This window comes from Panulirus ornatus, chromosome 22 (genome assembly GCF_036320965.1).
Source record: "Panulirus ornatus isolate Po-2019 chromosome 22, ASM3632096v1, whole genome shotgun sequence".
NCBI classification, from domain to species: domain Eukaryota; kingdom Metazoa; phylum Arthropoda; class Malacostraca; order Decapoda; family Palinuridae; genus Panulirus; species Panulirus ornatus.
Genome location: NC_092245.1, coordinates 21,636,553 through 21,658,200, shown reverse-complemented (window position 1 = coordinate 21,658,200; position 21,648 = coordinate 21,636,553). Strand labels below are relative to the sequence as shown.

The window sequence follows — 21,648 nt, the reverse complement described above, 5'->3', positions numbered from 1 at the left end:
CTTCCTTCGCTCGTCCTCTCCATATGCCCGAGCCATTTCAGCACACCCGAGTGTCAGACTGTATTTACTACCACACTTGGCTCCTACAGTCGTTCCTTACATGCCACTTATCGTCTTCAGGCATTTCGTTTTCAAGATGTTTATCATCTTCCTTTCTCATGCTTTCAAGGCTTAAAACTCCTGTCCATATAACACCGTCAGAAGCACTGTACCTAGAAACATGCCCGCCCTTACAGACACAGAACTCTCCTTCCACACACGCCCCAAAGCGCCATAGACATTAGCCCTCCTCCCCTCTGTGACTGTCTCTCATGGTTCCATTTTCTGTCATGTCCGCCACCAGGGACATGAAGCACTCCATTTTTTCCATCATATTTTCCCCGTTAAAAACTGACACTCTGACATCCTGTTTCAGCACCTTGCTGCACTTACTATCCACATTTACTTCCCCTTTCATACACCCTCACAAACTATGGTTCCAGCATCTGATTATCTTATAAGACTGCCACCAGGGGCAAATCATCTGCAAACAACAGCTGATTTTCTTCCCAATCATCGTACACCCTCATCCCACCCAACCCCAGCATTTTGTAAAAGCCTCATGCTCTAAGATTAGATAGATATATGTCGCACTGAATAGTTTTTGGTAACTGATAACCTGTGGTTTGTTGGAAACTAAGTTTGCCCTCCCGTGGACTTGAGCATCTTGGGGGTGAAGGATGGGCGGTTTCCGTGGGTGTGAACGGGTGTGGGGAACCCATGGTCATAGTGCGGCGTTGAGGTGGCAACCATGCATGACGCTACCTTTCTCAACCCACCACCACCACCACCACCAAAAACACGAACCAAATGTAAACTTTGCAAGAAAAAAAAAAAAAAAAGCTTCTCCCACACCCTTGCAACATTATGTGCCTGACCGTTGTAAAAAAAAAAAAAAAGAAAAAAAAGTGAGTTCAGAAATGGTTCTCAGCATATTTCACAAGGTATGTTTAAACATACCTCGCAAACGCGGGAGACAGCGACAAAGTATAATAATAATAATAAAAATAATAATAATGTTTAAACATATCATCCATAACAGTGGTCTACCGACGTTGTTTTGAAAAGTTTCGCTTATTGTAAATTGGTCATTTGTTATATATATGTTGTCCAATCATTGTTATGCAACAGTTCAAAACTTCACTAAGCATATAATTTGCCGCATGCATTGTTGCCTTGCTCAATCTATGTTAACATATTTCTCAGTGTAACATATATTTCAATCAGTGAGTCCCATTTTGCTCCAACAGCCTATAGGATGGGTGCCTAACATAATAAGTTTGCCGTACGTCTGTCAAAACTCGGAAATCAATCAGTCAGTCACCTTCACCGCCATCAGCAATTGGTAACACAGGGGGCGGTAAACTTACCTCTGTAAACCTATTTCATATTCACGAACATGTGTCTGATTACCTCTATCCACTCCAGTTTGTCGAGTGCCTGTAATGTGCGACCCACGCCATAGCTTGTGTGTATGTGTGTGTGTATATGTGTGTGTGTGTGTGTAGCCTGGTAAATGAGGTCATTGAACTAACTAAGACTCGTCACAGTCGTGGGTGTTGCAGTAAATTATTCCATTCTTTCCGGTGTCAGGGAATTTTTTTTCCCCGTGACTGGTAAGAGAGAGAGAGAGAGAGAGAGAGAGAGAGAGAGAGAGAGAGAGAGAGAGAGAGAGAGAGAGAGAGAGAGAGTTTAGCCCCGCCTGGTACGACTAGGCTTTCAATCACTCAGGCGAGGGGGGGCTTAACCCCGAGCCTTTTTGAACAGCAAATGTCACGCCCGTGTCATATATGCCCGCCTACACCTACGATGCTCTTATCCCTAGTGTTAGTACCATTGAACTGAAGTTAATGTTGACTCACACAGCTTTATATATGCACGATCGTAGATGATAATGTGCCTTATGTGAAACATATCGTACGGCATTGCATGATGGTAGATTTTATGGGAATCGCATATTTCCGAAAAGCTTTCTGAAATGCTTCACCCGCAATACTTTGTCATCTGAGCTGTTATATTAAAGTCTTCGGGGCTGCTTTCCCGGGTGACTGAACACCAATATTGATAACATCGGCGTCAGCTGGAGTTTTTTTGTAAAGAAATATTGCGCAAGGCAGCAAGATTAGGCATTCTTTGGCTTCTTATTGATAACAGTAACACAAGTAGTGTCTGCAAGTGGCTAGACACTGTCTTCTCCAGTTACTTGTAAAGTATGGACTAAAGGTGAAAATCCTACTTAGATGTTGAAACTCGCGAACGTTCGATTTAACTGTGAGAGAACAAAGATATAATCGACCATTGTTATTAAGCATTGTAGAACCGTTTTTTGTTTCTGCAAGTACGTAACCCATTTCCTGACGGAAGACTTAATGACATAAATCCTAACTAGTGAAGAGCAGTAGTTTATCCAAGTCATTACCAGTGTCAGTGTTGCCATAACGATCGTCGGTATTCTGAAAACAAAGGCATCCTCTACCCCAGCGCACGACGGTAAGGCCTCTTGAGCACAACCAATTGACCGTTAAGCTAGACGGGTCGACCCATTAGTTTAGATTATCGTATGACCTGATCTTTAAGGTTTAGGTCAAAGGGCAGGCCATCGTTTCATGGGTCGTGCTTGTGGTGCTCAAGGTTGAAAAAAAAAAATAAGAATTGCTGTCGTGGTCACGAATTGTCATTTGCGTCACTTGAACTCTTGTTGTTAAGATGGACAATACGATCTAGCATTAGGTTACGTAAACACCTCGATGATATATTTGAAATGTTTCTCAGTGTATCAAGCATTAGCTGTTTTAACATTCATTTCTTCTTCTTGGGTTAAACTTCGTCTCCTTGGTTGAGAACCCAGTACTTTCTACTTCCCCTTTGTTTCCTATTCTAATTGAAATTATCATAAATGAAATTTATGATAATTCGTACCTGTCAGTGCTTTTATGTGCGAGTGCCAGACGTATAAAGCTTTGAGTGGTAAGCGTGTGATTTTCACTCTCCCTTCAGAGTGAGCATGTTATCACTACACTTAAAAAAAACTATTGCATGATTATGTAATATAAATTGTAAGCGACAATATCTTGCGCCAAATGAGAATAAGTCATTCATTATACTGTATTAGGTAATGCCTGTTCAATGTCGAAGGTTTGAAGGTGACAGTTTTCGTCTCTAAGTTGTTGACGTACAATTCTGTTGTTGTTGTGCTATTTTACGGTCATTATGGTGCTTATTACGTCACTTTTTTGATGAAGTAAGTTTTAACCAGTTTCTTTCTACTGTTGCTGTGGCTTGCTTTTGTTTTTGTGTTTTTGTTCTTTAATAGTGATATTTTAGCTAAAGGCTTCCTTAAGCCTCGCCATTGTCAGAATTCTTGCCCTTTGTAGCTAAGTACACCATGCATGTTGCAATGTCTAGATATCGTGTTTTGTTATATCATCTTATCGAGAATGTCACTATTTAAGCAATTTTCTTTACCTCTTCACTACTTGATTGGATATATATTATGTAGAGATTCTATACCAATTTTAAGTTTATAAGCGTATGTAGCGTTTATCTCACTCACATATTCTCTGTATTATATTACTACCTATGTCTGCAATTTCACTTCGTAAGTAAACACTTTTAAAACACTTTTTTCTATTTATTTTATTATCTAATAAATTGCCTGTAAAGAGATAATAATGACCGTTTTAAGTGTTTAGTTTGGTTAGTGATAGTTTTCGACGGTATATTAAAGTTACAATAGTTCCCCCTCATTGTACCAATATTGATTAGTTTTCTCTCATAATATGATGTTTCACTAGTTTTCTTTAGCTACGATTTTTGTAAATGTACATAAAGTAACATTTTTCTTGTATGTGTTAGTCACCTGTCTTGTTACAGTGCCTTTATAAGTTTATATGTGTTTTACTCCTCACGCGTTTCCTCAGTGTTTGCAACAATGCAATAATTTTCATTTGTGTTGATGCTGATGTAAGCGTTTTCTTTCACAACAATGTTGCAGGAGAACGGTGCAGCCATTACGGGGATGCAGGTGTTAAGTTAGGATTGATCGCCGTCGTTTGCCGAAAACATTTCCTACCTGTTTTGTTGAGGCTCGCAACAGACTGCCAATATCGCTGTCGAGTTTGCTGAGAAGTGCCAACTGTGACCTACTCTGTGATTTTATCTCGTGCAATCCCAGAATCCCTTTTGAGGGGAACCCCTTAAGCTTCGAGGTTGCTCCCCACGCAGGAGCAGGGTAAAGGTGGACTCCTCTGGTGGGCGGGAAGGACCTCGCTGAAGGTGACTTTCGACGGACAAAAGTCCTCATCAAGGCCGGGCCTTAATTGCAAAATAGAGAGGATTATGAAAGGGAAAAAGAAGGGACGGGGGAAAGTATTTGCAAATTTTGTAGGAAGCGAAAAGAGAAGGGCAACCTTTTTGTTTGTGAGACGGTAAAGGCGTGGGAAAAGTTATTGATCCACACCAATTCTGAACGAAACTAGAAGTGGATTTTAGTGTATATAGGACGTGGATTTTAGTATATATAGGACATGTTCGTTCGTCTGCTTTCATGAAATCGTATGATATATGCTGATCTCTGCTTATTCTCAAGTTCACAGTAATAGGCCCGGAAAAACCTTTTGAAGACTACGTTAGAAATTAATGGGGATTAAATATTCAGCTCCGCACAGATACACTCAGGGTCTTGAATTAACGAGCATGCGACTTAAAGCTGTTTCCAAGGTCAGAGGTCAAAGGCAGATTTTGAAAAGAAACAGGAAACTTTTTAGTCAGATTTCAAAAGATCTTACTGGGTAATGTTTACGTACACCGCGAGACCAAGTGGCTAGAATTGACAGTATTTTGGCTGACCTTGTCATGTATTGACGGTGACAGCCTAACGTTGGCATTGCAACACATCGTTAGGGTTTGGGGAAACTACAAGTGGCATAGTTTGTAAACCACCTCACCACCAGCCCTTTGGGAACGTATTGGAAGGTAACCAAATGGATATATTTATTTTCTTTAGATTTTCATTTCTGAAGTTAGAGGAAAGAAATGTTAGTTTATGGATGAATTTGATAGTACCTACGTATAATTTCCTTAACCAACGAGATTTTTCTTATTTCTGATATTTATTTCAAGATCAGGCCTACCAACCTCACCTCACCTCACTTAACTTGGAAAGACTATGGGCGGCTGGTTGAGCTCAGTATTTATAGACTTGATAAAAACTTGGCTTTGACTCCCCGACTAAACATTATTTGCGCCTGTAGAAGTCATCTGTTTGCTGCTGTCGTATCCCCTTTACTTATCTTCGTGTTTATAATTCCTTCTACTCATACAAACAGCTTAGGAAAGACCCCCAGTGGGGTGTTGAAGTCTGCATTCCTTCGTGAATCTCTCTCACACATTTCCTTGTTGTTCGCCGTTGCCGGAGGTGGTTGGGAGGAGTAATTTGACCACAGCCTTGGCTCACTCACGGAGAGAAATCATGTAACCTCGACGTAATAAGATTGGGTGGATTCGTACCTCATTAAGACGGCATCTGCCCTGCCTGAGGCCGATGCCTTCAGCTCTACGGGGTTTTGGCTGACGTATAGGGAGTCGGGCGCGTGTAAAAACCTCACCGGAAATGCTAGCGTCCATTCCACGGCAGAGCCATATATATATATATATATATATATATATATATATATATATATATATATATATATATATTCGTACTGTAATTGTTGTAAGGGAGTTACAGTGTTTTCTTCTATGTTATTTTGCTTAACGAAGTGTTTCTGTTTTCTGAGAAAATTGTGGCATTGTGTTTGTTTCCTTTTCGTATTACAGTGTCGTGTTCATGTTGTGATGTTTTGATAGTTTCTTTTCCGTCCTGAGAGATATATAGATTTCTCTAATGGTCATATATTGAGGTAGCTTCTCAGCGTTGTGTTGTGTGTGTATGTGTGTGTGTGTGTGTGTGTGTGGAGGCCCAGGTGACCGGCGGTGGTGGAGGACACACGCATAAGAAGCCCCACCTCCGCTTGCCTTTATTTGGCCCGCCTGTCATGTCCCCCTTCCGTGCCTTCAGATAATTATACCATTTTCAATAAGAATTTGTGAAAAGCTTGTTACGTAGCAGCAGAGGCGAGAATCGCTCACGCCATTACCCCCCTCGCCTAAGTAGGCCATCATTTGTTATTTTTGTGCGTGTTTCAAGTTGAAAAAAGTATATTCTACTTTTATTTTTTTTTCTTTTTATAATCCGTGGATATGATTAAGGGATATGCTCTGAATGATGGTGTTCCGGGAAAGATCTGGGAAGGGAGCTGGGGGCCCCAGCTCTGGCTGGCTAGCTGGTATCATTGTCTTCAAGACATTGCTTTTGGGTAAAGATATTTTGGGTAATACAAGTAGGGCAGGTGTGGAAGGTGGGCGTCGCCAATTTGGAAAAAAAAAATAAGAAAGGTATGTTCTCGAGTTCAAATGCAGGGAGTGGTGAGCAGTGATGTCTTAAGGGTGAGGTGGGTGAAGTGGTAGGCCCCAAGACCCAATAGTTTGGGAAGGGGGGAGGAGGGAACCTGAAAATGAGATGTAATTATTTCGGGCTTCAGTATTTTGCTTGGCCCTGAAACTTGAGAGATTTTGACTTTCCTTCAACTTATCATTTCTTTTAGGATTTCGTGATATGTTGAAATTAGATTTGAAAATGTGTAAAGCTAGTATAATTTCTCTCTCTCTCTCTCTCTCTCTCTCTCTCTCTCTCTCTCTCTCTCTCTCTCTCTCTCTATGTGTGTGTGTGTATATATATATATATATATATATATATATATATATATATATATATATATATATATATATAGCGAATTGTATTGGTTTTATTACAATATTTCTAAAGATCTGCCCAAAGTTTGGGGAGGGGTGGGAGGAAGGAATGTCTTGACCCAGGGCCTCCCACATCATTAATACGCCACTAGTCCTGTGTTTCAGATGAATGGAGACGATAGCTGGAGGACTTAATGATGTCTTTGACTTGTTCCTTCCACTTCAGCTTTCAGTCCAAAGTGACACCGAGAAGCTTGGTGGACTGAAGAACCTGGAGTGGGGCTGCGGTCTGGTGAGAGAGTCAAGGGTGGGGCAGGAGAGCTGTAGCGAGGCGGACGCGCATGAACAACGGCCCTGGTGTGGTTGACGGTGACGTGATGGTCTGATGGTCCAGTCCTGGAGACTGTTCAGCGTGATCCTGGAGGGCAGTGTGGTAGAGAGAGCTGTTGTCATAGAATACACAGAATAGTCAAGGTACTTCCGCCTAGTAACTCTACGTCGTCTTAGGATGAGGTTACACAAATGTCCCCAGCTTTGTTCCCTGTGGGACGCCACAAGTGAAGGACTGGGAAGGGGAGATGGCTCCTCGGAGGCGTTCCTCACTGGCCAAGTGTGCAAGTCATGGAATGAGAATTCTCCGCAACCCATTGTTGATTTTTTTTTTTTTTACTGTGTTGTGGTTGATCAAGTCGAAAGCTTTGAAGTCCACGAAATTGAGAGCCACAAAGATCTTGCGTTCTTTGAGGGACATAAAGTCCTAAGAATCTAACGAGATAATGGGTGGTACGAGGAGGTCTTCATATCGTCAAGGGGTTGAGAGTCTGTGGAACTTACAATGTTTCTGTAAGCTCAGTGGAACTCTAATTTCGTCGAGTGAACTTGGGAATCAGGGTGATGGCAATGGGCCGTAACTCACTGAGAAACTGCTGGATTCAGTGCTGCAGAGACACATGAAGTGTCCAATCACTATGGCATTTTGACTCAGGGAGTGACGCGCTGGTAGGAGGGGTTTGGCTCTCTCAGGGGAGAACACCAGTGTAGCAGTTTACTATGAAGCTGGGTAATAGGCTGGCGACTTCAGATTCATACGCTGACTCTGATGATTGATGTGTTGCGTGAATGATTAGGTGGGGATTATCTCATGATACTGGCTTCAGATAGATAGATCAACTGATAGATATTCAGGAGAAGGTCTGCTTTTACCTTTCAGGTCATTTACGTCTACCTCGCCTTCAGAGATTATCGAGCATTCATAGGTTATAACAGGAACTGAATGTTAGATTTTCGGGGATCCTCGATGTAAGATATTTCCACCTGTGAACACTAGGCATGTAATCAGGCATCGGTCTGTCCTCCGGGGAAGCTGTAGAAGTTGTCGGGAGTCGAGTGCAAAACCATGTCGGTCCGAGCTCATGAGGAAACCTAATGTTGTTGTGTAGGTCTTCTTAATAGCCCTGCAGTGGCCAGGCTGTCTCAGTTGTGCTTCGTTGCCCGTGTGTGTTGGTTCGGTTCACCGGGAGCACGGCAGAGCCATTGCTTCCAGGGACCATTGATTTTCTATCTCTCTCTCTCTCTCTCTCTCTCTCTCTTGAGGACGTTTATGCAATATGTGTGGTTGTAAGAGGCGGCCGTGCATGCCTCCAGGGCCTGCACGTGTCTGTGATGCTGGACTCTTAAGACCTGTACGTCTCCATGGTGCTGACCTGCACGTCTCCGTGATGCTAGACTTCAGGGCCTGCACGTCTCCATAGTGCTGGACTCTAGGGCGTGCACGTCTCCATGGTGCTGGCCTCCAAGGCCTGCACGTCTCCATGGTGCTGGCCTCCAGGGCCTGCACGTCTCCATGGTGCTGGCCTCCAGGGCCTGCACGTCTCCATGGTGCTGGCCTCCAGGACCTGCACGTCTCCATGGTGCTGGCCTCCAGGACCTGCACGTCTCCATGGTGCTGGCCTCCAGGCGCCAGACGTGGTGGCGCTGAGACTGTGTCCTACGGCTGGGTGATCTGTGGGACGTGACCAGAGATGAAAGTCTCGATATGGTTCCGTCACCACACTTATCACGTATTGTTCTTCCCTCGCTCCTTGCGCTGTCCACACTGGATCCTCCCATCTCTCTCTCTCTCTCTCTCTCTCTCTCTCTCTCTCTCTCTCTCTCTCTCTCTCTCTCTCTCTCTCTCTCCCTCCATATCTGATATCACACCCAGACAGAACCAGGTCATCACAAGAACGTCCTCAGCGCGCGACGCTACGACCCTCGGGTATGAAGACCTGGCTTTTGACCTGGGACGTGGGGGGGGGGGGGTTAAAGGTCACGCCGTCGTACCCTGAGGATCGTGCCGTCTTACTCAACTACCTTCGCACCGTCACGAACAAGCTTGGGTCGTACCGTCGTGACAGGGTATTTGATATCACACTCTTTTTCTTCACAAGTGACGCAATTCTCTGTCAAGAGACGTATCGATGCAACCTGTCGTAGTACCCCTGATTATATGAGATTCCGATTACTTTTGTGTCTCGTGGGGGAAAAAAAATGGGTTATTGAACTTCCGATGACATTTCACCTGACCTTTCGCATCCCGCTATTAGAAAGACGCCCTACATGGGAAGGACAGATAACAGGAGACATGATGGTTCATGAAGAGGTTATCTGCTGGAGGACTGAAAGTGGCAGAGACAGGATCGTAAAATCGAAGTAACCTCCCCATCCACCGCTCCCTCCGGCTCAACATCCGACACAGGAAAGAAACTGAGGATGAACATCTAGAAATATGGACTTAGAATCCATGTTAAGGTGTTGGAGGTGGTGTTTTTTGTCGTGATGTAAGTGGTCTGCATGAGTGCATAGGTCAGCCAGCCGGGACGACAAAGCAGATAGTTAAAACGGGACTCCCACACATGGCTCTGACCCAGCCGGCCGACCCACGTATTCTCGCAAAGATCGTGGGCTGCACACGAGTTTCTGACCCCAGTCCCCAACCCACGTATTCTCGACCAAGACCGTGGGCTCCACGCGAGTTTCTGCCCCCGGTCCCCATCCCACGTATTCTCAACCAAGACCGTGGGCTGCACACGAGTTTCTGACCCCAGTCTCCATCCCACGTATTCTCGACCAAGACCGTGGGCTGCACACGAGTTTCTGACCCCATCCCACGTATTCTCAAGCAAGACCGTGGGCTGCACACGAGTTTCTGACCCCAGTCCCCATCCCACGTATTCTCAAGCAAGACCGTGGGATGCACACGAGGTTCTGACCCCCCAGTCCCCATCCCACGTATTCTTGCTTCGGGCACAACCAGCTTATCTCACGGCAGCATCCACCATACGGACTGTCCACTTACATTATCATTTCCTGTTTTGTGACGTCGGTCTTCCGTGCACCTCATCACCACCAACACCACAGTGGATAGCCTTCTGCTCACGTCTGGGTTCGCTGACCTGGTTATGATGCCCGCACAGTTTCCTTTGAGCCTGGATGTCATGATTATATATATATATATATATATATATATATATATATATATATATATATATATATATATATATATATATATATATATATGTATATATATATCCACGCAGTATTAATCCCACTGTCGCCATAGATCGCCATGCCAATGCGTTCGCAGGTTACCTTTTCCATCATGCACCAGGATCGTCTCTCAGGCGAAATTGATTCCTATACATCTGCTTTAAAAACAGTAGCCTCCCTGTACTGTAAATGTTAAAGGACGAGAACCAGGGATATTATAACTGTACTTCTCATCCTAGTGAGTAAGCCACAGAGATTGTAAATGGATTCGCTATCCTAAGTCTCGCTAACAAATTGCTATCCTAGTATCGTTAAACGTCCTAGTGATTAAACGTCAGATAATGCGACTGGATTCACTCTTTTAGTCTCGTTAACCATCTTAGTGATTAAACCACAGATATTGTAACAGGGTTCACTGTCCTAGGTTTTGCTGTCATTAAAACTGAACCAGAGATGTTTTAAGTGCACTTTACAGTCCTACAGACTTAAACCAGAGATGTTATAAGTGCACTTATCATCGTGATATTCGCTGTCGTAGAGACTAAACCAGGGATGTTTTAAGTGTACTCACTATCGTATTACTCACTGTCCTAGATACTAAACCAGTGATGTTATAACTGCACTTACTCTCCTATTACTCACTATCCTGAAGACTAAACCAGTGATGTTATAACTACACTCACTGTCCTATTACTCACTATCTTAGATACTAAACCAGTGATGTTATAACTGCACTTACTCTCCTATTACTCACCATCCTAAAGACTAAACCAGTGATGTTATAACTGCACTTACTCTCCTATTACTCACTATCCTGAAGACTAAACCAGTGATGTTATAACTGCACTCACTCTCCTATTACTCACTATCCTAGATACGAAACCAGTGATGTTATAACTGCACTTACTATCCTATTACTCACTATCCTGAAGACTAAACCAGTGATGTTATAACTGCACTCACTCTCCTATTACTCACTATCCTAGATACGAAACCAGTGATGTTATAACTGCACTTACTATCCTATTACTCACTATCCTGAAGACTAAACCAGTGATGTTATAACTACACTCACTCCTATTACTCACTATCTTAGATACTAAACCAGTGATGTTATAACTGCACTTACTCTCCTATTACTCACTATCCTAAAGACTAAACCAGTGATGTTATAACTACACTCACTATCCTATTACTCACTATCCTAAAGACTAAACCAGTGATGTTATAACTACACTCACTATCCTATTACTCACTATCCTAAAGACTAAACCAGGGATGTTATAACTACACTCACTATCCTAATACTTACTATCTAGAGACTAAACCAGTGATGTTATAACTTGATTCACTGTACCAGTACTCACTATCTTAAGAGACTAAACCAGAGATAATTTACAGTAGATACTATCTTATCTGTGACTGAACTAAACATCAGTCAACTGTCAACTGCCCATGTTTTCTTATTGCACGGTATTGTGGGTGTATATGTTGCTCCTACTATTGGTTGTGATGATGAAACGTTTACTGTGTCTGTTGGGAAACGTTTGCCCCCGAAGGTATATCGGTTTCAGGGAGTGTGGAACGCAAAAAGAAAATGAAAACCTGCACGTAACGTAATGAAAGTCTGTTGAAGATGTGAAAGGGACTGAATTAGTGGGGGAAAGCAGCCGTCATGAGAAGGTGAAAGTCACAAGAAAGAAAGATAAAGGTCAGAAATCTCTATTCGAAGAAAAAGGGAGAGAGAGTGTGGATGCTGTATAGTGGAAAATATGGGTACAGATGAGGGGCCGATAAGGTTAAGTCACCTTCGCCTCGTGTGTGCCTGGACTTGTACGCACCCACTGCCAACACGAGGGCATCATGGTGATGGGAGGAAATGATTCTGGAGGGAAAAGGAAGGGATGGATTGAGGGAGTGTGGCGATAAGGATGATAAGGGCGAAAGTGTGTATTGGTATGGAAGCTGAGGACGAGGGAGTGTGACGGTAGGGAACGTGAAGATGAGGACGAGGGAGTGTGACGGTAGGGGAGGTGAAGATGAGGACGAGGGAGTGTGACGGTAGGGAAGGTGAAAATGAGGACGAGGGAGTGTGACGGTAAGGAAGGTGAAGATGAGGACGAGGGAGTGTGACGGTAGGGAAGGTGAAAATGAGGACGAGGGAGTGTGACGGTAAGGAAGGTGAAGATGAGGACGAGGGAGTGGGACGGTAAGGAAGGTGAGGATGAGGACGAGTGAGTATGACGGTAAGGAAGGTGAAGATGAGGACGAGGGAGTGTGACGGTAGGGAAGGTGAAGATGAGGACGAGGGAGTGTGACGGTAAGGAAGGTAAGGATGAGGACGAGTGAGTGTGACGGTGACGGTAGGAAAGGTGAAGATGAGAGGGTTAGGATGACAGTATGACGGGATGTAGCTAAGGTATGTTATGATTGGTAGAATGAGGGAGTATGACTGTGATAGATACACAGTACATGATCGTGACGGTTGGGAAAGTGAGGGGAAAGTGTTATGACTGGGACCCTCAGCTCACCTCTGTATCTTGCTTTCCCTTTCCATACCTCGAAACATTCATGTCTATTAAGCATCTGTAATATCTTGCCCACGGCACAGTGGATACCCCTGTAAATTGATTAAACTAGAGGACTGAAGTACAAACTAATCGAAGCAGTCAAGCGGGGATGTGACGTTGGGTAATGTCGGGTTGGGTTGCAAGAGCGGGGGGAGTAGGGAACAAGGGTACCCGTGGTCGGAGGAAGGAAGAACCACCACAGACAGAGTGGGTCAGTGACGAGTGTCTCAATGGCTTGGTCTGTGTGCCCTCAGCAGCATGGGTCGTCAGCCCGCAACACTCCCCGGGTGAAAGCTTGGCCAGAAGTGTGACAGGGGAAGGTTTCCTTGCGACTCTCTTTACTTAAACCGCTTCATAAAGCGACGGAGAAATGATTACATTTCAAACCGTCATTGACAACGAGAAAATCCCGTATCAGAATGTTATGAATTAAGGGGTGAAAACCTGAGTTAGGAAGGAGTTAGTTAAACGTAAGGGAAAGATTCAGAGAACTAGATTTCCAAAGTATTCTCAAGAGAAGAGGGGCCCCTTCCGCGATACGTGGAGGTGATTGCATCATAGCAACACCAGCTGCAACTGACTGTTCATTTATCTTGTGTATGCCTCACGAGAGAGCTACACAGTCAAAGATATATCGAAAAGATGACACTGCATAAGAGAAAGAGAATTGATTGACGCATTCGTCAACACCATATCATCTTCGTGAGATTTAGACTCTGATCTAAAAAGAAGAAAATGTATATTGTGAAAGTAGAAATACTTTTCTAAAATGACGTATGCATGAAAGAGCCTAACAGTAAGAGTATACTTGGCTAATCTTCTAAGCTGAAGCCTGAGCTAGCTTTCACGGTCATATGCGCAGATTTCCAATATGTTTCTCAAGAGAAGGACATTTAATCAGCGAACAAAATTGTATTCACCATGATGACTGGCTGGTTTTGTTGATAACGTACGACTTAATGCTGATATGTCACTTTTTAGATTGTTATAGTATTTAATTTATCATTAGTTATTATAATAATAATAAAATATTATTATTATTATTATCATTATTATTATTATTATTGTTATTGTTATTATTATTGTGTTTCTTGAGAGACAGGAGCGCTTCTAGGTGTAAATCTAGGGAGCAATGAAATATTAAAGCTGGTTGCGTGTTGGAGTGAGCGCAGGTACCGGGGCAAGAAGGGTGACGTTCGTTGTTGACGCCATACGCTGCACCCATTAGGTGACACTGTTACCAATATAACGCTTATTTCCCAAATGTTGTCAGCGAAGTTCGCTGTCGTCTTGTCGTCAACTTATGTTTTATCTTAGCTGACTGGCAGGTTCTTGAAATGTGAGCGATAAAAATGTTGATAGATATTTGTACGCCAGCCTGCGCAGCCTCCGTTCAAGATTGTTGTAATGGATGGCCAGACGTACGATTCAATTGAATACTCGTAATTTAATTTGATAGACCGTTGAAGGCTATAAAACTTTTCCATTTTAGCAGTAATAAGAAAAACCTGTATGATAATCGTCTCGTTACTGTAAACATGCACTTTGATGTGATAATTTCCATTAGGGGGAGTACGAGAGTTTGGGTATGTGGTATGAGACGGTAACCAGCATTCTCTGTAGACTTCGTTCAAAGTTGCTCAGTGAGTCCTTAGTGAAGCGTGGATGGTGTCCGTGTGGTGTGATGCACTGGCAGTGTGTGTCTTTAGCAATGTCCGCGTGTAGTACACGTCAGCCTGGAATGTTTCAAGTGGAGCCCGTTATGTTAAACAGGGTGCGTGCTGTCTGAGAAAGCAATAACACGTCACCATGCAAGACAGGAGAAACAGACAGGACAAAACCATGGATATGGTTATATGGAAGTTGGTAAGTTTTGTCTCAAGCTTCAACCGTTTCGGAGGCTAGTTCACTTTTGCTAGGTTTCCCCACATGTTCCAACGGCAGACAGACATATTTACGTATACTGGCGTGTTGTAGGTCGCATTTAAGACCGAAATGATGTTTCAGGTAGTAAGTGATAATTTAGTATTAAATGCTGGCGAGGTTACTGCTTGTGATGATGCCCATCATCTACGCTACCCATGTCGGTCCCACAGCGAAAATAGCGATGATTTCTGGCGGCCCCTTTTGTTCGAAGGGATAAACGCTTTACAGTAGTTTTTCGTCATTTTGGAAAAAACCCTCATTACACGAACTTTCATCTGGCGTTTGTGTTACAATTGCTACGCTGGGAACAATAGTTATAGGTGATTTGTTGTTGGTCTAGGATAAACCCTGCTGACCTATCTCCACTTTTAAATTCCATGGCATCAGCACAAGGCCATTTAAACCCTGGCATTTAAATGGCGTATCATTTTCGTATTATTATATGATTTAGAAACGACCATAGTCTTAAGTTTATTACCCGACGATTCGTATACTTTTTGTATGTTAATGTTGCATAACATGTGCCAGTATTCTATATATATATATATATATATATATATATATATATATATATATATATATATATATATATATATATCTTTGCGCAGTTATACACAGTTAACTGGTAATTACCATTTTCTCATTATTCATTAACGACCATTGTTGTAACCAAAGTTTTAACGCATTTTTTAAAATCCTTTAGAATAATGTCATTCGTTCTTTTTCAAGAGTGATTCTAAGATACATTGTTGAAGACTTAGATTAAAAAGTGTTTTACCCACCAGAATGATATTGCCACATTCAGAATTAGAAAATGCTTTTTAGAATTGGGAATTTGAAGATTTTTTCCTATTATTAATGTATTTTGTGGTAGTCAACCCCTGTAATAATTTCTTTATCAGGCATTTTAGTTTCATTCTGATAAGTTTAAGTTGAATGTTGTGATGCCCTTCGGTTAGTTATAACTATAATGCTCGATTTTGTAATACATCAACACTGGTAGATTTTGTTTTTACTTGAAGCAAAGAGGTTCCTACGGTGTTTGATTTTAAAGCCTCATGGAAGAATGAACTATTTTGCATTACCTAATAATGTTTGAACGTCAAGTGAGCGTTTCTCAAAGTTATGCATATATATATATATATATATATATATATATATATATATATATATATATATATATATATATATATATATGTCAGTGACCAACATGGCAGACAAATATGCCCAAACCAAGGCCATCTCTGTTGAAAGAAATTTCACAACCAATTTCATAACTGGAGAGTAAGAAAAAAAAGGCGTTTGTGGAGTTTAATAGCTGTCGACTTCTACATGGCTTTTATGCCTGGTAAACCCTCGAAGATAAAAAGATTTTTAATGATTCTCGAGAGACTGGTCAGAAAGTGCCATATGTCACAAACAGGTGAAAAAGGTTTCCTTAAAAAAAATAGAAAATAGAAAGGGATTTTGCCTTGCGCTGGTTTCGTATATTTGTAGGAAGGCACTGATAAAAATTAAAAGAATGATGACCATGGCTCGAGGAAGACACTATAGGGGCTTCACATTTTCCAGAATATTGGGACACCCACATTTTTATGTTCATGAACTAAATATGTTGTTTCCAATATCAAGTTAGAAATAGTTTTTAACCCATATATGATATCTCAGTTGTAAAAACGATATATTTTTTTTTTTTATTTACTGTAACGAAGAAACAGCAGATGTCAGGAAATAGAAACAAACTGTGACAAAAGAAGAATTACGATTTTTGTGTTCGTTATATTTGTTGAAATAGATTTGTCAACCATTTCATCAGCGAGACTTTGTGCTTCTATATTTTTAGGGTCCTATGCTAAGACAAGCCAGGTGTATTGGGTAAATGCCGAGCAGAATACTCATTAGTTCCAACATTACCTGCCAGGGCGAGCGATATTGCAGAGCTAAAATGCATGCAAAGATCTTTCACAGAAAACTTGCACTGACACTTTTAAAGTCGCAGCTGCTGGATGTGACTTAAAAGCATTTAGGCTGTACTGTCGAAACCGTAGATGGGATATGTTTTTAGATGTAGACATCAACCCTGGAAGGCCTAGTAATTTAATATTGGGATAACAGACATGAAAGAATTTTACCTTAGGCTCATTACCACTTTAACTGGAATTTGCTGTTACTGCGAGAGAAAAGTCAAAATATCCGTAACGAAAAGTTATTTGACACAGTGCCTGACAGTCATTAGAAACACCGTTTACTGCTCACTCTAGAAATTCAAAAAGGGGCCTCACAGGTTCCTACATAATGTATCAGACTAGCCAGGATGTGTTGGCTTACGTACGCCCCCTCACTGATCAAAGTAGCGTCGTGCTAGCTTGGTCGTGTTGAGGGTAGAGACTCTGAAACCTTTGTAAGTTTATATATAAGGCCCTAATAACGTGTATGTTTGAAAACGAAGAGCCTTCAAAATACGTAGGTTCCCTCATATTTTATTAAGACTTCGTATACGTGTATGCTGATAGAGGTTAGTTATTTTTCCTGAGGAATTAATTATTCAGAAAACGTAGGATTATTTCCATAAGGGCAGAGTGAAATGAGAACCATTTTCTGTGTGTCATATTCTCGCGGGGGTGCTACCGGACCCCGCCTGCATAATGTAACACCACTAAGCTGTATCGGGTAGTTTAGTACACAAGTAGTGCAACTTTGGGCTGCTGGAACCTCTTGAAAGACATCCTAGGTATTATCAGGACTCTTTCGTAGTAAGGGGTCCTTGGGTAATGGAATTTGAGTATGTTCATGGGTACTGTCAGCACCACCACGTTTCCAAATCGATGTACTGCTTCCGTATATAATTAGGTAACAAATATGCTGAGATAACTGATTATTATTTATGCATAGAAAGGGATTATGGCTTCCTTTGAGTTGCAGATTGACTTAGATGCTGTTTCCAGTTGTTGGCTTGTTTTTAGGTAGCTTCAGCATTGTACAGCTCCCTGAATCATTCCTGTGGTGATTTTTTTTTTAAGTTTTGCCTTATCGCTGGCCAAAAGCGACCAACAAATTGACGAAATGAATCGCTTACGAAGTGGTTATTGTTGAATGGTTATTTCAGGTGAACCTAAATTATATCTAAAACGAAGACTTGCTTTACAGTTGATAAAGAGAAGAATACATATTTTTGGTGATGAAGTGAAAAAGTAATGGTGAATAAATGTCTTTGTGCTTGTAGTTGTTGTGTGCGTTGTGAGCTGAATTCTAAAGCTATTTCTGTGGAAGAGTCTCATTTAACACCTATATATGCATATTTGATTATACAGTAAAGGTTCTTGAGGTTTATTCATCCTTAAAAGATTTTAGTGACTTTTTATTTTTGACAGACTAAGCAGCTTTCTTCCCCGAATTCAAGTCGCGACATCATGTCAACTGTGTTCATATGTCGACTAGACATTTGCTTGGCATTAATTCCTATTCTGTGGCTGTGACCCGGTCTATTTCTTATTTCTTAAAGTGTACTGATGTCTTAGTTTGGTTTTGTTTCGTTTGATTTGGGTTGTTTGTGGTTTTATTAAGGTAAATAGATCTTCATTTAGGTTTATTGTGGTGTGGGGAAATAGATCTTCATTTAGGATCGTTCGATCCGGGCAATGGTAAATTTGTCTTTATTTACAGAACAATCAGGCGACTTCAACGTATGTTCTAGTTTGCAGTACAGTGAAAGTCTTTAGGTAGTTTATGCGTACCTTGAGTGTAAGATGGCTGTAATTACCTTGAATACGATGATACCATTACTTTCCATGTTGAAGTCTGTTAACAGCATACGTTACCACATACCGGTACTGTATAAAGCGTCACACTCGATAGCGTTGCCTGTAAGGCAAGAAAGCACTTTCATATACAAAGATGCAGTCCAGTTTTTGGTATAACTTTAATCTTAATGACTATCTCAGACTTATGGAGAAACGTGGATGCTGGCCGATACTTGTAATGTCATATATGGTAATACGTTGGTAGTTTAATATGCATTGCATTTAAATGATTTATGTGTTATTGTTGCTAAGGCACGTAAGGTCACCTTTTGCTTTGTGATGTAACTTGTTCGTGAATGAGTCATCGGTGTAACGCGAGCTGGAGATCACTTGAAATATATGTTTTATTGGCTAAGAGTAACGGCCCTGGTACGGTTGAGTAAGAAACATCTGGTCTGTGGAGCTTCCCCGGCTTGCAGTGATGCACTTGACTGACGATAACCTCCATCCCCCAAACCCACCCCCTTTCCTCCACCACCCCACTCCCACCATCACACAAGCGCGTCATTTTCTTGGAATTGGAGGTGAGTAAGGTAGCCAGCCTCATGTACAGTGACCACAGTCGCCACCCACACTTGTGTTACCTCCTCATCGTCCCTATTCTGCCGTATGTGTGTCTATATGTTTTATGATGATAGCTATCACACAGTAGAATCCATATGTGAACGGTAGACCAAGATAGGGTTCTTGTACACTGCGGTATACTGTAAACGGTAAACCAGCTGTCGCGAGCGGGTACGTGCCTCACATCCCACACCGTCGTTTCCAGGCACGCCAGAAGCGCTTCGCGCTAACAAGTAAACGCGTCTTCATGTAGCATGCTATGATACTGTTTATTTCGTTTCTTTGGCATATGGCTCGACATATAATTTTGTCTGAAAACATCGTGACGTTTGGTATTATTAACGGTATTATCGGAGTACCAGCACATGTGGGAGCTTTCGAAGACTCGTAGTTCGATCGTAGGTGCAGTGTGGGAGTATGCCCACAGAGCATTACAGTACGGTGCTCGTGGCTTAGAGAGAGATTGTCAGCGTGACATATAAAGACCATTTCACAATCAATTAGAGGTTTTTGCCATCGTAAGTCGCGGGCACGAGGAACATAGATCATCCATTTAGTTGGAGATCACGGAGAGCAGGTAGGTGAACCAGCTTAGTCGTAGATCACGGACACCGGGTATATAAACCAGCTTAGTCGTAGATCACGGACACCAGATATATAAACCAGCTTAGTCGTAGATCACGGACACCAGGTATATAAACCAGCTTAGTCGTAGATCACGGACACCATGTATATAAACCAGCTTAGTCGTAGATCACGGACACCAGGTATATAAACCAGCTTAGTCGTAGATCACGGATATCAGGTATATAAACCAGTGTAGTCGTTGATCATGGAGAATAGAAACATAAACCAGATTTGTCCTAGATCACGGAGAATGGGAACCTAAGCCGGTCTAGTCTGAGATCATGGAGACCAGGCACATAAAACTCTTTGTTTACTCATAAATCAGAGACATCAAGTACATAAAGCAGTTGTTTATTGCCATACATCACGGTAGACGAGATTCACAAATTACTTTACCGTCATAATCAGGGATGCCGTATATATTTGAACTAGTATTTTACTGTCTTGTATTACGGAGACCAGGTTCATGAACCATAGAGGAATATATGTGCTAATTTTGTACCTTTACTATTGTTCTTTCGACGATTTATTTTGCGCAACCCTGGCCTGTGTTGCTGAAAACGTTGCTCATTTTTATTTATCCAGTGATATGAAAAAGCTAGCTTCTTTTACTATGGACGGCAGATTTGATTCAAGAAGTCGTGAACCAGGTTTTGTTAAGTCATCCGGAATTTTACGCTACATTTGACTAGCGTATTAGCGTCTGATGCGTATTAGTGTCTGATGTAGTTAATTGGTACCGTGTTCAATCACGGGGTAGACTGTAGCACTGAAAAATGTTTTGCTGTGGCCATTACTTTAACACCCAAGTTCCCCTGGACCATGGGTGCTAGCATAGGGAACTTATGTTCCCCTCTCGATTGTCGAGCTAATATATATATATATATATATATATATATATATATATATATATATATATATATATATATATATATATATATAATCTTTTTTTTCTTTTAAACTATTAGCCATTTCCCGCGTTAGCGAGGTAGCGTTAAGAACAGAGGACTGGGCCTTTTTTGGAATATCCTCACCTGCCCCCCCCCCCCCATCTGTTCCTTCTTTTGGAAAATTAAAAAAAAACGAGAGGGGAGGATTTCCAGCCCCCCCGCTCCCTCCCCTTTTAGTCGCCTTCTACGACACGCAGGGAATACGTGGGAAGTATTCTTAATCCCCTATCCCCAGGAGATATATATATGTATATTATATATATGTATATTATGATCAAAGGTTTTAGATCTGATCACATGCTTATTGACTTTATTTGATAGTGCTCATGAATTATCATCACACAATACTCCGGTACAGTGACCAGTACCTCACCACACTCTAGTACAGTCACCAGTACCTCACCACACTCCATTACAGGCACCAGTACCTCACACCATACCCTAGTGCAGCCACCAGTCCCTCCCAATACAACCGTAAAACTAACGCTGGTTTACAGAGCTTCTCTCTAACCTTGCACCTCGGTCTAAGACCAGACTGCCACACTATACTGGTTAACCCCCGTTGCATCGTGGCAGCTGTTGGCGGTCCTTAGCGGTAAAGGCCATGTTGCCGTAGGAAGATACTGGATGGTTCAGTGGTTTTATCAGATGCTCGAGGGAGAAATGCCTAAAGTTGGGAAGCATGATGTTTACAGAGGAAACACTTTAAGGGCGGAGGTGGCGATGATATGTTGCGATGCTGAGGCACTTTGGCAAACTTAAAAAGTTTTGTTTTTCTTTCGAAATTAGTAACATAGTTTTATGAATTAACTTGCGTGGCTTGAAGAGAATGTACTGTAGTAAAGCTATAAG

At 42.0% G+C, this 21,648-nt stretch overlaps 1 protein-coding gene across 13 annotated transcripts in view; it reads left to right on the top strand.

The window, feature by feature from the left end:
* dop (microtubule-associated serine/threonine (MAST) protein kinase dop) overlaps nt 1-21,648 on the top strand; it is a 1,162,440-nt gene that overhangs the window by 881,164 nt on the left and 259,628 nt on the right. The window contains exon 1 of one of the 13 annotated variants that reach the window (XM_071676299.1): nt 14,556-14,795. The exons of 10 other annotated variants lie outside the window; for them this stretch is intronic. In XM_071676299.1, the coding sequence (XP_071532400.1) occupies nt 14,739-14,795 (57 nt within the window). In that variant the 5' untranslated portion in view covers nt 14,556-14,738. Of the gene's footprint in view, nt 1-14,555; nt 14,796-21,648 lie in introns of those variants that run through there. 2 more of the 13 variants (XM_071676297.1, XM_071676298.1) reach the window with 2 other exon arrangements.